The sequence below is a fragment of the Tachysurus vachellii genome, chromosome 19, assembly GCF_030014155.1.
Source record: "Tachysurus vachellii isolate PV-2020 chromosome 19, HZAU_Pvac_v1, whole genome shotgun sequence".
NCBI lineage: Eukaryota > Metazoa > Chordata > Actinopteri > Siluriformes > Bagridae > Tachysurus > Tachysurus vachellii.
The window spans coordinates 10427823-10443791 of record NC_083478.1 but is presented as its reverse complement, the minus strand read 5'-3'; the positions used below and the strand labels follow the sequence as shown (position 1 = coordinate 10443791).

At 40.7% G+C, this 15969-nt stretch overlaps 1 protein-coding gene across 2 annotated transcripts in view; it reads right to left on the bottom strand.

The window, feature by feature from the left end:
• The window catches only part of arfgef2 (ADP-ribosylation factor guanine nucleotide-exchange factor 2 (brefeldin A-inhibited)), a 28795-nt gene extending 14520 nt beyond the window's left edge, over positions 1-14275 (bottom strand). For both annotated transcript variants that reach the window (XM_060893607.1, XM_060893608.1), the window contains exons 1-14: positions 13943-14275; positions 9261-9291; positions 8023-8146; positions 7748-7894; positions 7004-7183; positions 6532-6796; positions 6284-6424; positions 4273-4388; positions 2906-3039; positions 1543-1777; positions 1351-1450; positions 1110-1249; positions 402-510; positions 79-268 (exon numbers count right to left, since the gene is read on the bottom strand). In XM_060893607.1, coding sequence (XP_060749590.1) covers positions 79-268; positions 402-510; positions 1110-1249; positions 1351-1450; positions 1543-1777; positions 2906-3039; positions 4273-4388; positions 6284-6424; positions 6532-6796; positions 7004-7183; positions 7748-7894; positions 8023-8146; positions 9261-9291; positions 13943-14105 — 2075 coding nt within the window. In that variant the 5' untranslated portion in view covers positions 14106-14275. The remainder of the gene's footprint in view (positions 1-78; positions 269-401; positions 511-1109; positions 1250-1350; positions 1451-1542; positions 1778-2905; positions 3040-4272; positions 4389-6283; positions 6425-6531; positions 6797-7003; positions 7184-7747; positions 7895-8022; positions 8147-9260; positions 9292-13942) is intronic.
• Between the last annotated feature and the right edge of the window lie 1694 nt (positions 14276-15969).

The window sequence follows — 15969 nt, the reverse complement described above, 5'->3', positions numbered from 1 at the left end:
AATAAAAGACATTACTTTTCAAAACAAGCTAAAATATATTAATAATGAAAGAAAAACATACAGCAATGAAAGACTTACAGCTCAATGCCATGCTCAATAATCTCTTTCTGCTGTTTGATAACCTCATACTGTTCAGGATGGTCAGGCTGGGAAGCCTGAACGCTGGAGGACACGGCTGAGTCCTGAGAGCCGACACTGTCTCTGCGAGAGGACAAGTGTTCAGGGAGTTTAGCTTCTACTCCTTCTCCTTCAGCCTGATGCTCCTGACCTATACACACACCAAAACACAGCAGAGTCCATCAGTGCAGACATTTAAAGCACCGAAGGTGATTTCGTCCACCATGCAGACACAATATGGTAAGAGAAAATCCTTAAATATACTACAAAGCATGTTTGTTCACCTAGATTGGCCTGCAGGTTAGGGTTGACATACAGGTCTTTGCTCCACTCCACCATGCATTTCAGAATAGACACCAGGCATTCTAATCCTTTCTTGCGTAAACTCAGCTCCTGGGATGAGAAGATGGGAGGAAAAAAAGACATTTCTAACTATCACAGACGTATCTGACTTTCATACGATTACGTTAGATTTAGGTCTGTTTTGCTATCTGGCACACAGCTATCCAGCCACCAGTCTTGTGGACTACAAGTAGTGTTGCCACTGGTTAATTAGAAAAAAAATGAGCTATTTTCAGTAACAAGCTAGCTATTTACCCCTTTTCTGGATGATGATTATGATGATGATGATGATGATAAGTAGTTTTAAAACCTTAATACAACTGTATACTACACAATAAAGTAGCTACACAAACAAATGCATACATCAAAAAACAAAGTAGTTTCAGTGATGCCTAGTTTTAAATAGTAGCTTGTAGTTAAGACGGCTACTATATCAGAAAGGGAGTCTGATATCTAGTTTAGCCATTTAAACCAGCCTGAAAAGTGATTCATAAGCTGCAATTTAGCTTATGACTTTTTATGGGCTTTCCCCGAGTAGACTGCCTCACAATTCACTGTACTGTACATATAAGTTTTAATGAAAGACTTTAAAATTTAGCTGTCTCTGAGTGCAGTAAAGTCAATAATAGTACACAGACTGAAGAAATTACCTGCAGCTGAGTCATTCCCAGCTCCTGCCCACTCCGACCTTGAGCAATTTTTGACAGATCATTCACCAGCCGCTCAAAGATATTTGCCGCATTTAGGTCACAGTCATAGTTCACGTAGATATCCACTACACACTGGGCATCTGTGAGAGAAGAGGAAAGACGTGCAATACATGCTAGCATAATTAATATGTGCTAATTCACTAATGAAATCAGGTCGTAGTCAAAGAAGCCACGTGAGTACCTGCACAAATGCGAGTCAGTGTCTGGATGACCATCCACTTGTGCTCAAAAGAGCTGGTAGTAGTTTCTAGAATAGTCAGGAAAATCTCTCTGAAAAACACCTGACAAAAGCCAAAGAGAAGCCATCAAGTTTGTATCCAATTCTGCAGATATGATCAATTGACAGCTAATACCTTTATCCACCATGTCTTACCTCAATCTGCATCTTAAGGTGTACTTTAAAGTGGGACAGCAGGGTGAGGAAGATGGCTAGGGAGAGTTCAAACACCTCAGGCACAGATGAGACTCCGTTTTTAGACAGTGCCACACACAAGTATTGCTTGATAGCGTTCACAAACATCTCGTGTGTGCGAAACACAGGACCGGCCCCCTGGAGCACTGACAGCAGCAACTGAAGTGAGACCACCTTAGAGCGAAGCTCATGAGACCTAAGAGTCAGAGAATGATAAATATCCCCACTTAATAAAAAAGTATACATAAACATTACAGAAATAAATGTTTAGCTCCTTGGTCCACATTTTGGGACTGAGAGAAGGAACTTTCATGACACACCAAATGCCTGCTTCCTGACCTTAGAGATATTACAGTTACAAAAGTGATAGCATGCTGTTCTGCTGATACTGCCCACGTTACAACGCAAAGTCATGATCAAAAATGATTAATAGATTCTTGGCACACTTCTGGCCTTCAGAGACTGAAAGTAGAGACATGTCTTTCTAATTACTGCCTCTTACTCAAGTACTATGTAAATCCTTACTATTTAAATGTTTACTGTTCTCATGCCAGATGTGTGTGTGTGTGTGTTTATATATATACACGCATGTATATATGTACCAATAGCACCTTAAAACCATAACAGTGTAAAGTAAAAAAAATAAGAATATTATGGAGCACTATAGCACTTACTGAGGTTTCAAAAGGTATGTTTCAGTGCAACATTTTTAATCACTAAATGTTAAATAGGATCTTAAATAATCTAACCATTTGCCAGAGGCCAAATCACTGTAGCAGCTAGCTGAATAGCAAACTTAGATCTTATCAGTGTTTTTTACACAGATGTTCAAAGACCTATCTGGGTGTGCTACCTGTGAACTCTAAGATCATTTACACCTTTTAAATTATGTGGGTCAGAAACGTCTAGTGAGAAAAAGGAAAACTGTGCTGGCTCAGTGTTCGTATAGGACAATAATTTTACAATTATTGGTGCACTTTAAATCATCCACGCTTTCTGAAGCACAAAATCACAAAGCTGAAATACACCTCTAACTGGTACTTGAAAACTTGAAAGACCATTTAGAAACTCTAGCTTCACTACAGGCGTGCGTCTTCATGCTCATATTTCGTAACATCTAGCAGTCCGACATGTGTAACTGGAATTGTTAGTCACTAGCATTTAATCCAAGACACTATATGAAATGCATTTATCGTTAAAAATATCCAGATAAGCTGTTAGTTTATACAATCCTGCCAGAAATTTCTGTGCATTTATTTCTATGCAGGTTTCAGTGTAAACTATTTGCCCTGTGGAGGAAAGAGAAAAAGGATTAATGTCCCACTTAGGGTCTGGTGGGCCATCAGCCAGCGGCTTCATCGATAGTTTGCAAAGGGAACGGAAAACCAGGAAAGCGTCTTTCTGTAGGATGTGTGAGAAGCGGGCTGCTGTCTGTGTACTCTGAAGTGCTTCAGTCTCCTGCACACATAAGGCATGAACATTATATACATTATTTCCAGTTCTGCATCAGTAATAAGGGCTCATTTGAAGGCATTTATACAAATTAGTTTGCTTTGTTTATTTATTGTATACATATCTTTTATATTTATTATAGCCAGTTTATTAAAAACATTTTAAAGGAAATGTCTAATTTGAGCTACAATTTATCAAGGTTTGTAGATCAAACTATACTGTCTCATATTCTAAAAAGAAAAAAAAAAAAAGATATTTTGCATGATATTTAAAATAAAAATGCTAGTCTGGTTTATTTGAAGTTTGTCTGAGGAATCATCTGGTATGTCAAAATACCTCTATATCAACTGTAAGCGCCACCTAAAGATGTTTCAGAAGCTACAAAACCTGTGACGCCAGTGAGCACACGCCATTGTTTCGTTGGGTGTTCCTTGGCATAGTTTTTTTAAGACTATGCTGACTATATGACTGCATGATGATTATAATCATCTTGCACTCGTCAGGATTTCTCATGCCCTGGCCTTTAGACAGCATTTTTATGAACAAGAGTGCATCTACCATAACAAATTTACAATCTTAACAGTCATTTTTTTAAAACATTTTCCCATTACTGAAAAGCAATTTATTCGAAGCGGTATAATGAAAGCCAAACAGTTTTCGATGCAGTCAATAAATATTTGCTGCTTTTATGCAAATGTTTGTTTCACTGTTGGGACTTTTTTCTAGAGACAAGACAGTAAGTGATAGGAATGATAGAAGAACGATAGCACAAATACAGAGCTAAAATTTCTATCAAGGTTTGTAGTTCGAATTATATTGTCACATCATCTAAAAAGAAAAGAAGAAGAAGAAAAAAGTTTAATAAAATCAGGATTTCTGTCCTCTTTCTGGTACAAACCAATGTGTTAATCCTTGTGGGCTTCAAATGTAAGTTTGTTTAGAGCTGTAGACTAAGCTGGGGAATTAAGTGTAGCATAAATAGCTTTTCAATGAAGAGAAGAAAGGTAATGTCCTGGCAAAGCATATCCCGTGAGTTCAAAAAACAAAGGGCTGAGTAAGTGCAAGGAGACTTGTAAAAAAAAACCAAGATAACACTGAGACAGAATGTCACCTTGACTGGAAGCCGCAAGAGAAAGAAAGCATTACAAAGCAATAATAATTTAGCAAATTTCCGACGCTTAAGGGTCAAGCTAGAGATGGCTACGGCCCAAATAATAGATGACCGTATTTGAATTATACCAGAATGTCTGAGGACACAGAGGTTTGGTCATCCACAACACCATTCATTTGCTGAGTGTCTGTCCTGGTCATAGGCAGTGCCACTTTGGACTCGGAGTCAGAATGCTGGTCCAAGCCTAATGAAGTAGAAATAGTAGAACTAATAAAAGATCACACATGCCATGTTCACAACGTGATTAAAAACACAAAAGTCATGCTTCTCAAAGTGGGATCTGTGATGTATAGAAAGATTTGTTTTGTTTGTTCTAAGGTTAGAAAGCATAATGCATTATTCTAAAAAGTTATATAATATATAATTTATATATATATATATATATATATATATATATATATATATATATATATATATATATATATATATATATATATAAAATATAATTTAGGTTGCTTTGATTGTTTACTTGAAGTGAACGTTTCAGGCATATAAATAATGTCAGTTTGGACTAAAAGTTTTGTATGGGTGAAGATTTTAGGAAAATGTTGGCTCTATTATATATTTTATTGCGTATATACAGAAGTGAGTACACCCCTCACATTTTTGTAAATATTTTATTATATCTTTTCATGTGACAACACCGAAGAAAGACACTTTTCTACAATGTATAGTACTGAGTGTACAGCTTGTATAACAGTGTATAGTTGCTGCCCCCTCAAAATAACTCAACACACAGCCATTAATGTCTAAATAGCTGGCCACAAAAGTGAGTAAGTGAAAATGTCCAAATTGTCTCAATTAACCATTTTCTCTCCCCGGTGTCATGTGACTCAGTGTTACAAGGTCTCAGGTGTGAATGGGAAGCAAGTGTGTTAAATGTTATCACACTTGTTATCGCTCTCGCTCTCATACTAGTCACTGGAAGTTCAACATGGCACCTCATGGCAAAGAACTCTCTGAGGATCTGAAAAAAGATTGTTGCGCTACATAAAGATGGCGTAGGCTATAAGAAGCTTGCCAAGACCCTGAAATTAAACTGCAGCAAAACCATACAGCGGTTTAATAGGACAGGTTCCACTCAGAACCGGCCTCACCATGGTCAACAAAATAAGTTGAGTGCATGTGGTCAGCGTCATATCCAGAGGTTGTGTTTGGGAAATACTGTAGACATATGAATGCTCAGACCATACGCCGCACACTGCATTAAATTGGTCTGCATGGCTGTCGTCCCAGTAGGAAGCTTCTTCTAAAGATGATGCACAAGAAAGCCTGCAAACAGTTTGCTGAAGACAAGCAGACTAAAGACATGGATTACTGGAACCATATCCTGTGGTCTGATGAGCCCAAGATAAACTTGTTTGGTTCAGAATGTGTCAAGCGTGTAGTGGCAACCAGGTGAGGAGTACAAAGACAAGTGTCTCTTGACTACAGTCAAGCATGGTGTTGGGAGTGTCATGGTCTGGGGCTGCATGAGTGCTGCCGGCACTGGGGAGCTACAGTTCACTGAGGGAACCATGAATGCCAGCTGTATTTGACATACTGAAGCAGAGCATGATCCCCCTCCCTTTAGAGACTGGGTCACAGGGCAGTATTTCAACATGATAACGACCCGAAACACACCTCCAAAACGACCACTGTCTTGCTAAAGAAGTTGAGGGTAAAGGTAATGGACTGGCCAAGCATGTCTCCAGACCAAAACCCAATTGAACATCTGTGGGTCATCCTCAAATGGAAGGTGGAGGAGTGCAAGGTCTCTAATATCCATCAGCTCTGTGATGTCATCATGGAGGAGTGGAAGAAGACTCTAGTGGCAACCTGTGATGCTCTGGTGAACTCCATGCCCAAGAGGGTTAAGACAGCACTGGAAAATAATGGTGTCCCCACATAATATTGACACTTTGGGCCCAATTTGGACATTTTCACTTAGGGGTATACTCACTTTTGTGGCTAGGGGTTTAGACATTAAAAGCATGGTTGTGACCATGATTAAAATATGTAATTATTGTGATATGGAACGTTCAACAACATTACATTTTCATGTCCTAAATTGAATGTTTACACTGGAAAGGCCCTCACCTCCCTCCACAGAGCTCTCTCCCAGGCCACTGTCTGGCTCTGCCTCCTCCTGAGCCTCTGAGACTCGCTCCATCTCAGCCACCATACGACCCTCCTCTCCATCACCAACCCTCTGTTCCAGTGGATCTGACTCCTGCAGTTCTGGACCAATACATAAACAGAATATTAGCAACCAAAATAAATAAACATACATCACAAACAATGGGCATATGGTCAGAGTTTTTAGTTTGCATGACATAAAAAAGCACCTTGTTGAGAAGTTTGGGTTGTATTCTGTACTTGTGCAGCCGCTTCCTCTTCTGTTAATGGTCTCTCTGACTGTCCGTTGATGGAGTTGTTCTGAGGAGTAGGGGGTGTGGATGAGAGTTCAGGAGGGCTCATACACGGCTCTGGAGGGCCGTTCTGTGGGGACGCACACACTCCTGGTGTAGGCGAATTGTTTTGTGAGGTTTGGACAGGATTTGGGACGTGAAGCCGCTGCCTTTCTTTCTCTGCTTCCTGGGCCTCGAGAGCCTACAACATGCATGCAACTATAACAGGAAATCTCAACAAGCACAGCAGTGGCAGCTTGGTGGTCTTAGGATTTGAATTCAAGTCCATCATCCTAGTCATTGACATCTCCTCTCTAAATACAGTTCATTTTCTAATATTAAAATACATGAAGTGTTTTATTCCTTACTTAAACTGCAAGCACTGTTAATACTAAGAGTTTATACTGACCGCTTGGCTCTCCATGCGTGTAAAAATAACATTGAGCATCTGAGTTAGTGTGGCCTTGGCTGTGGTCTGGTTGATCAGGTTACGGCTGGCCAGGTAGATGTTGTAGCAGGTGCGCACAGTCAGCAGAATTGTCCCTTCATGAATCTCTATATGAGGAGACGTGACTGCAGTGAGGAGAGCCTGCGCGAGCAAACAGTAACAGCAATAAGGAAACCAGAATGTAAACAAACTATTGTTTTAGCATCTACAGTCATTTAAACATAAGGTTAAGTTAAAACATTTTGTTTATCATATAGTAAGAATTATTTTAAACATATTATGAATAATATGTACCAATATCTGCACTAGAGTTCAGGCGTTCATGTGTTTTGGAGGTGAGGCTTTCAAAGGAACACTCAAGGGAAGGGCTGCATTTGTTTGAATTTTGGCTTTCAAAATAGCTTTTTCGGCAAAGCTTTTGCAAAATTGTTCACTACACCTTGCATTTTATTAGTGCTAACTAATCTAATAGAATCTGATAGTGATTTAATCTGCCTTAACTATGCTACAAAGACTGGTGTGATCTTGGAGATGTCTAACTGAAAGGGATTATAAAATGTCGAGTGACATTATTAAGTTCCTTCTTTTGTGTTTATCCTGCAAGCCTACTGTTCATCACACCAGTGACCTTTACAGGATCATCTCCTGCTATCCATCTGGCAAGTAATTAAAATTTTAAATCAGTAAATCATAGGGAGCTCTCACTTTGATAATCTGGAGCTGCACTCCTTCATCGGTCTGCGGACCCTGAAAACAGTTGCAGATCGTCTCCACCAGTCGGTCGATCAGCCGCTTTCCTGGTGCACCGCTGTCTGGGGCATTGCCCGTGATATGGCCATAAGCAATAAGTTTCTACAGGGCACAGGAAGTTCAGGGTTAGAAACATTTCACACACAAAAATATGGTCTGCATTTAATAGTCTCTAATTTCTATAAACCAGTGTAAACCAGTAACAAACTGGGTATGAGAATGCACAATACCTGTAAGCAATCCAACGACGTACTGACAATGCGTGGAGACTTTGATTGACATGCCAGCTCAAAGGGTAAAACATACTTGTCGGCTTCGATGTAATTAGCTTTTGGAGGGACCACGGTACCATCCCTGATAGATATCAATATCAAACAAATAGTTAAACGAGTACAGCATTGTGTTTCTTTTATCATAAACAATCATAACAATGGCAATGAATTGTTCAGGAACAATTTCAGCACATACACACACACTACAGATAAACACACAGTACAGATATACAGATGAGTACATTGCATATAAGAGTACTGATGCATTCATAGCATTTTTCAGACTACAAATACATGTTATCTTTGCTGGTGATGAACTCCATGTAGTAAATACATGACATTTAAACAGCATATTTATTAGAGAGTATTTAAATGCTGGCTGCACCACTCGATAATAAACATCATTACTATGGCAACCAGTAGTAGATGCACCTACCAGCAACTTAAAAATACAGCCACTGGCAACATGCAGTGATACACAAGCTGTATGTGTGATGGTAAAATTTATTTGACTGAGCTGTAGTGTCAATGTACCCATCAATCCCTAGAGTCAGACTTTCCTCAAATAGGTGACATCCATCAGTGTTATGGAATTTACTTCCACATAGCCTTGTCCGTTTCCTCCTTCCTCTCTTTACTCAGTGCTGAAGCTTTCTGATTATAAAGGAGTCGCTCAAGCAATTTCCACACAATAGTTTTCTTCACCCCATACTGATAACCATCCTGTGTTTTTTCAGATGAAGATGTGTGTTTACCATCCTTGGGTTGGATAAATATATGCCCGAATATTAGCATTAATTATCATTATTAATAGAAGTAGAAGTATTGGATAAAGACGCTGTAGATCCTACTCTTGAGATTTTTGTCGATCTTTTGTGGTCTGCTTGGTTTCAAGCATTAAATCATAATCCACCTAATTACTTTTATTTCATGTCATCTGTTCGGTAGATGTGTGTCACATAGTATCACCTGGCATGGGGTTGTTGGTATCAGAACATTTACAGGTATGAGTAAATGAGCATGGTATCCGACTGAAACCTGAAATCAGCATCAGTATCAACGCATTCCTACACAAGACTAGAACATATGTTCCAGAAATCCACATGCAGGTGTTTTCAATAATATTCAACTTACATATATCTTTAGCTAAAAGCCATGGGAAGAAATAGTGAGAGTAGAGAAGATGATGGACTTACTTCTGGTTTTCAAGCTCAAGTTTGATCTCCTCTGAAAAATTGAAAGGGAAAAAAGTGGAATTACTAATGAGCAGATCAATAAACACACAAAGAATCATTCTACAACAACATATATCATCTATAATCAAGCACAAGTGCTTTCCCTTTCTCTTAGGATGTGTGCATGTATGTATTTGGGTCTGTGCTGTTGGCCAATGATGGGCCACAGTGTTGCTTGTGGCTACATATATTATTAAACGATCTGCTACAATCTTCTGCTAAGGATAGGATGATGCATTATTAAATTTGTGTGTCTGTTTTATGACCACTGTTTATAGAACACCAAGCCTCATGTTTAGTAATGACTCCATTCTTACTTCAACTTTCCTACACTTGCTTCAGGCCAGCTGATGGCACTTGTATCAGTGGCAGGACATGTAACCTTCAAATGCTTTCATAGCACAGTTTAGTTTTCTGATTAAGTCATAAGTTCTGATAATCCGGACGGCTGCAAGAAAAAAACATTATGGTTTTTGTATTTTTTCCTTTGATTCAGAAGGACTTGTATAGCTGATGCTCTACTCTGCTCGACAAATCCAAAAGATGGATTTTTATGGATTTTTTTGACAATATTGTCAATTGGATGTGGAGGTTGAGAAGGCGGGTCGAACTAGCAGACAACACATGACAATTCTCACTCCCAGACTACTTATTTTTGACACTTTGTGCTTTCAGTTTTCCATAACGAGAGAGAGACCATGCACACAGACAGGCGGGTGGGCACATGCACACAGACAGGCGGGTGGGCACATGCACACAGACAGGCGGGTGGGCACATGCACACAGACAGGCGGGTGGGCACATGCACACAGACAGGCGGGTGGGCACATGCACACAGACAGGCGGGTGGGCACATGCACACAGACAGGCGGGTGGGCACATGCACACAGACAGGCGGGTGGGCACATGCACACAGACAGGCGGGTGGGCACATGCACACAGACAGGCGGGTGGGCACATGCACACAGACAGGCGGGTGGGCACATGCACACAGACAGGCGGGTGGGCACATGCACACAGACAGGCGGGTGGGCACATGCACACAGACAGGCGGGTGGGCACATGCACACAGACAGGCGGGTGGGCACATGCACACAGACAGGCGGGTGGGCACATGCACACAGACAGGCGGGTGGGCACATGCACACAGACAGGCGGGTGGGCACATGCACACAGACAGGCGGGTGGGCACATGCACACAGACAGGCGGGTGGGCACATGCACACAGACAGGCGGGTGGGCACATGCACACAGAAACACGGGCACGCACACCAACAGACACGGGCACGCACACCAGACACGGACACGCACACAAGCTAAGGAGTGTGAACTGGAACCTGTGGAAGTGAAAACTGCAAGTCCGGAATAGACATGGTGTTATGATGTGGTACTTGTTCTGATGTTTGTTAAGTTTTCTATAAGGATGTGGACTAAATAAACAGAAGCTCACCAAAAATTGTATCATCGTATTAAGATATAGGAAAGAATCATCATGAACTTAGAACTGGGGTTCTGCTCTTCTCTGTCCATGGCTGATGCTCGACCACACTCACAGCCACAAATAAAATGCTGAAGTTTATTTTTATGATGTTCTTGTTGTATATGAGGAATCAATCATTTCAGGACATAGGAAAATAATCACCTCTCATTCACTTATTTTCCTATTACAGCACATGTTCCAGTTCACACTCTCCCTTTGATTTAAAGCCAGCAAAATCATTTACGTTGATCTGAGGCTAAACAAAAACCAACCAACTACCAAATAAAGAAAGCAGCTAGCTCAGCAAGATGAAGCAGAGAAACAGCCAACAACATGACCATGAGGAAAACAGCAAGTTATTGCTCACATTGATAATCAGCCACATTGATACCACCACCACCCCCCACCACCCCGACACACACACACACCGCACATCCGCCCACACCGCCCACCCTCACCGCACATCCACCGTATACACAGGCATACACACAGGCATACACACAGGCATACACACAGGCATACACACAGGCATACACACAGGCATACACACAGGCATACACACAGGCATACACACAGGCATACACACAGGCATACACACAGGCATACGTAAAGCCGATAATGAACTAAAACCTAGTAAAAGGCTGAGTCTGGAGCAGAGCACTGTGGTTTTTGTATTCTACGTCGGTAGCAGATAGATATCTACACGCAACTGCATGCTTAACTTAAGCAATACTTCATTTCATAAGATGAAGAAAAGCCACAGCTATTGCAACCTGATTTCTTGTAATAGATCATCAGATGAGTGCTGCATTTGGTTGAGAAATGAAATGCAAGTCATTTTGGAGAAAACTGGATCACTAAAACTGAAGAAGTATAGAACCTCTTTACTTAAAATAGCACAATATGATTAATATAATAGTGTTCAGCAATGGTGCTAATATTTTCGATCACTGACTAAACCATAGTTACACATTTGGTAGCTTTTCACTGCTGTACCATGAAAACACTACTTGTTATTCATCAATATAATATTTCAGTATTGACACTAAAAACATAAAAAGAAATGTCTGAATAAAAGTTGTGAGAATACTTGACTATTTTTGATTATAAAAAATCCTGTATAAACCTTGGGACAACACTATATTGTGAACTAACTAAAAGACAGTGTTGTATTACAGCTACAGATCCTCTCAGAGGTCAGTATCAATGGGATAATATCTTTTAACCAAGAACAATTTAGACAAGTCTCACTTCATATTTCTATCAAGATTCTAAAAGAGCTTTAAGGATAGTCACCAATGAATAGGTGGACTGTGTGCGCAAGGTAAGCCTTGCACTGCAAATCCGGGAAAACTGCTGTGCAAACATCACGGCTGTGCCATTTAGTCAGAACCAAAAGCCCACTCAGTTTATCAAGGTTATTCTGTAATGAAAACTTCATTAATGAACTACATCAGTCATATTAACCCCCGAGATTATTTATTTATTTTCGGAGGACGTTCCAAAACAAAGATCAAAGGTCTGGAAATGTCACCAGGAAACACGATAGTACACCTTCAGCGGTATCAGTTAACTCCTTTAATAGAATGCATCTGAGAGCTAGGGTAAAAGTAGCTAAACCACTCATGTACGTTTACATCAATGCCAGGCAACCCTGAATAACTCCCATGTTAATTTTTAGACTTGAAATTTGATCTGTGGTCTATTAAGAAATGTCAAGTTTATTCTTTTCATTGTTGCTATTCTAACTTCTTTTATCAATAAGGATTATCTTAGGGTCTAGTTTTAGTTTTGTTAACATCGGTTTCCTACATAACCATCAATTCTGCTTGACGTCCTGCTGCCACCTAAAGACACAGATGCAGAAGCACTTTAGTACAATAGTCTGTCTCACCTTCTCCGCTCAACCAGATCAGAACAGGTTTCAGTACAAAAAAACTAAATCTAGTTTCTCTCTCAGCGCCACTGTGCAGCAGGGAATTTGAGTACAGGATTCACTACATTTACAGCATTTGGCAGACGCCCTTATCCAGAGCGACGTACATAAGTGCTTAAATCTCTAACATTGAATACATTAATGCTGGCTCACTAAGTTACATACTTAAGATACCATGAGTTTAAAACATTTGTTCAAAGTTACAATGAAAAAGTGTCAAAGGTGTTTTTTGTTTGTTTGTTTTTTTAAATGCAAAAGATAAGGAAAGAAGTGCTAGTTGAAGTGTTTCCTGAATAAGTATTCACTATTTCTAAACTGGCCATTTCTTTTTTTAACGTGACTTCGATCACCACTGGAAAATAAGCACTAACTGCAAAATCTGACTTACTGGCAAAGTATCCTGTGATCTCAGCTTGACACACAAACCACTCTGACCTCTAAACTCTCACAAGAAAAACAAAACACAACAATAACCAACAAACGAGCTGCAGGGACACTAAAAGCACATCAGAAATATTTCACCAGAAACAAATATAACGTGTTTTAGGGTCACGTTTCCCTTGAATAACTATAACTGTAGTGATTCAGACACGGATACAGGTCAGTCAGAGATCCTCTACTCACTGATTAACGTTACGTTTAGCTGATTACTGAAACACTACGTATTCTCATGCGATTGGTCCATCAGCTGACATCCGTGTTAATGTAAGACTCCAGAATAATCAGTACACGTTATTTATTCAGCAGTCAAAGAGCGATAAGGAGAAGATATGCGGTTAGCTGAACCGACTGACGACAATTCTCAAATGAGTGTCGAACGCAGAAAACAAATATACAGCTAAACAAATCCCCGAGAGCTTTCTAGACGACCGCGATGATGTTAGCGTGTTAGCTTGTTAGCCTGTTAGCTAATACTGCTAGCTGAGTAGCAAACGACACATCATGGTGAGGGTGAGGACCAGGACCAGGACCAGGACTAGCCGTGTAAACGCTGTGAAACAACACTGAAGCAAAGTGTTTGGCAGATAAACCTTAAGGAGTCATGTTCCTAATGTAGTACAGGTTAACAAGGAAATGACGAGGCCCTGTAAACCCCGACACTTTAGCCACATGAGCTGAACTAAAAGTGCATTTCTGAAGCCTGTTATTGTGATGAAGGCGTTAGCTTTCCGTGGACAGCTGTTTGTAGCTAGTGAGAGTCTTGGTGTAAATATAAACACAGCTCACCCAGAGCCACCTGACAGGCCTTGCGCAGCTGGCTGTGTTGACTTCGCTTCACCTCTTTATCCGACAGGATTTTCTCCAGCGCCCGAGACACAAACATGCTCTTCGTTGTAGCGCTTTCTGTCTCAGTGTGCCGTTTATTTAAGTCAGCTTGTTGCTCTTTCATTTCTTGCTCCAGAGATTCAGGCCGTCATTGTCGGCCTAAGTCCTGCTTTCCTGCAGGTGTCAAATTGCTGCCTGAAGCTTGCCGCCGACGTCGCCGCTGCTTGTATCGAAGCGACAGACGTTGCTGTCTCAGCACTGGGTCGCCATGTTAATGACGCGTCATGTCACGTGGTCTTCAGTCACTCCGCATGGGCTACATCCTTAACGTCTGTCTAGTTTAAACCCCCCCGCCCCCGCCCCCGCCCCCCCGGAATTACCATACAATGTTTTATATTGACGTATTATATACACTCATTAACATTCGGTATCTAGACAGATAAGTTCCCTGATGGTTGGCGAATCAGAATCAGAATCAGCAGATTTTTTGCCATGACAAGGAGTTTGTTTCTTCCAGTGCACATAGACAACACAGAGATGAGAAAAATAAGATGAGAATTTCATTCATTCATTCATTCATTCATTTATTCATTCATTCATTCATTCATCTTCTACCGCTTATCCGAACTACCTCGGGTCACGGGGAGCCTGTGCCTCTCTCAGGCATCATGGCAGGATACACCCTGGACGGAGTGCCAACCCATCGCAGGGCACACACACACACTCTCATTCACTCACGCAATCACACACTACGGACAATTTTTCCAGAGATGCCAATCAACCTACCATGCATGTCTTTGGACCGGGGGAGGAAACCGGAGTACCGGGGAAAACCCCCGAGGCACGGGGAGAACATGCAAACTGCACACACACAAGGTGGAGGCGGGAATCGAACCCCGACCCTGGAGGTGTGAGGCGAACGTGCTAACCGCTAAGCCACCGTGCCCCCCCAAGATGAGAATTTAAACCAAAAATTGAAATACACATATATAAATACAAATAGATAAAACAACAAAAAAATTACTTTGAAAAAGTAATCAATTGTATGCACATTTGTGCTATAGATGGTAGAACGGAATAGAAATGAATAGAATAGAATAAGATGCAGGGATGTACTAGGATGGAGTTGGTAACAAATAAATACATGTATGTTTATTGCACATTGCTATTGTGTAATGGTCAAGTCAAGTCAAGAAACTTTTGTTGTCATTTCAACCATATATAGCTGTTACAGTACACAGTGAAATAAGACAACGTTTCTCCAGGATCATGGTGATACATAAAACAAAGACAGAGCTATAAGGACTTAGTAAGTTAGTCCTAGATACATAAAGTGCATCTGTGTGACCTGGTGCAAACAGTGCAGGACAAGACAAACAAGACAGTGCAGGTGTGCCTGGTTTTTCTGGTGTTTGGGGCTCTGTAGCAGCCAGATGGTAAATGTTCAAAATGCGGATGACTTGGATGTGAGGAATCCAATCATTATTTTTTTTAGCCCTTTTTCCTTACTCTATATTTATATTCAGTTGTTGGAGGGTGGGCAGGGGAACACCAATAATCCTTTCACAAATCGCCCATACACCAAGTTTACTAAGTGTTGGTATACATGTAAGATGTTTTGCCTGTAGGCACCTGGTTGACTTTTTTTTCAATGATATAAAGATAAAGATCACTGACGGTTGAAATGACTAACAGCGATGATCTCAGTGGCAATTGTCAAGGAGTGTGACAAATTAGGTAGCAAGTCAAGTCAGTTCTGTGTTGGTGTTGGAAGCAGAAAAAATGGTTAAGTGTAAGCCTTAAGGAATAAAACCCCCAAATCCAAAACTTAACTTACAAGGATACTAAATGTTGGTTTTTCCTTCAATTGACTATTTACACAATATATAATAAATTGATTTCACTTGGTTGGCTGTGTGCGTGTGTGTGTGTTGCTTACCTGGGGAAGAGAAGGCACCAGGATGCACCATGGGAAGAAAACAAGCTGG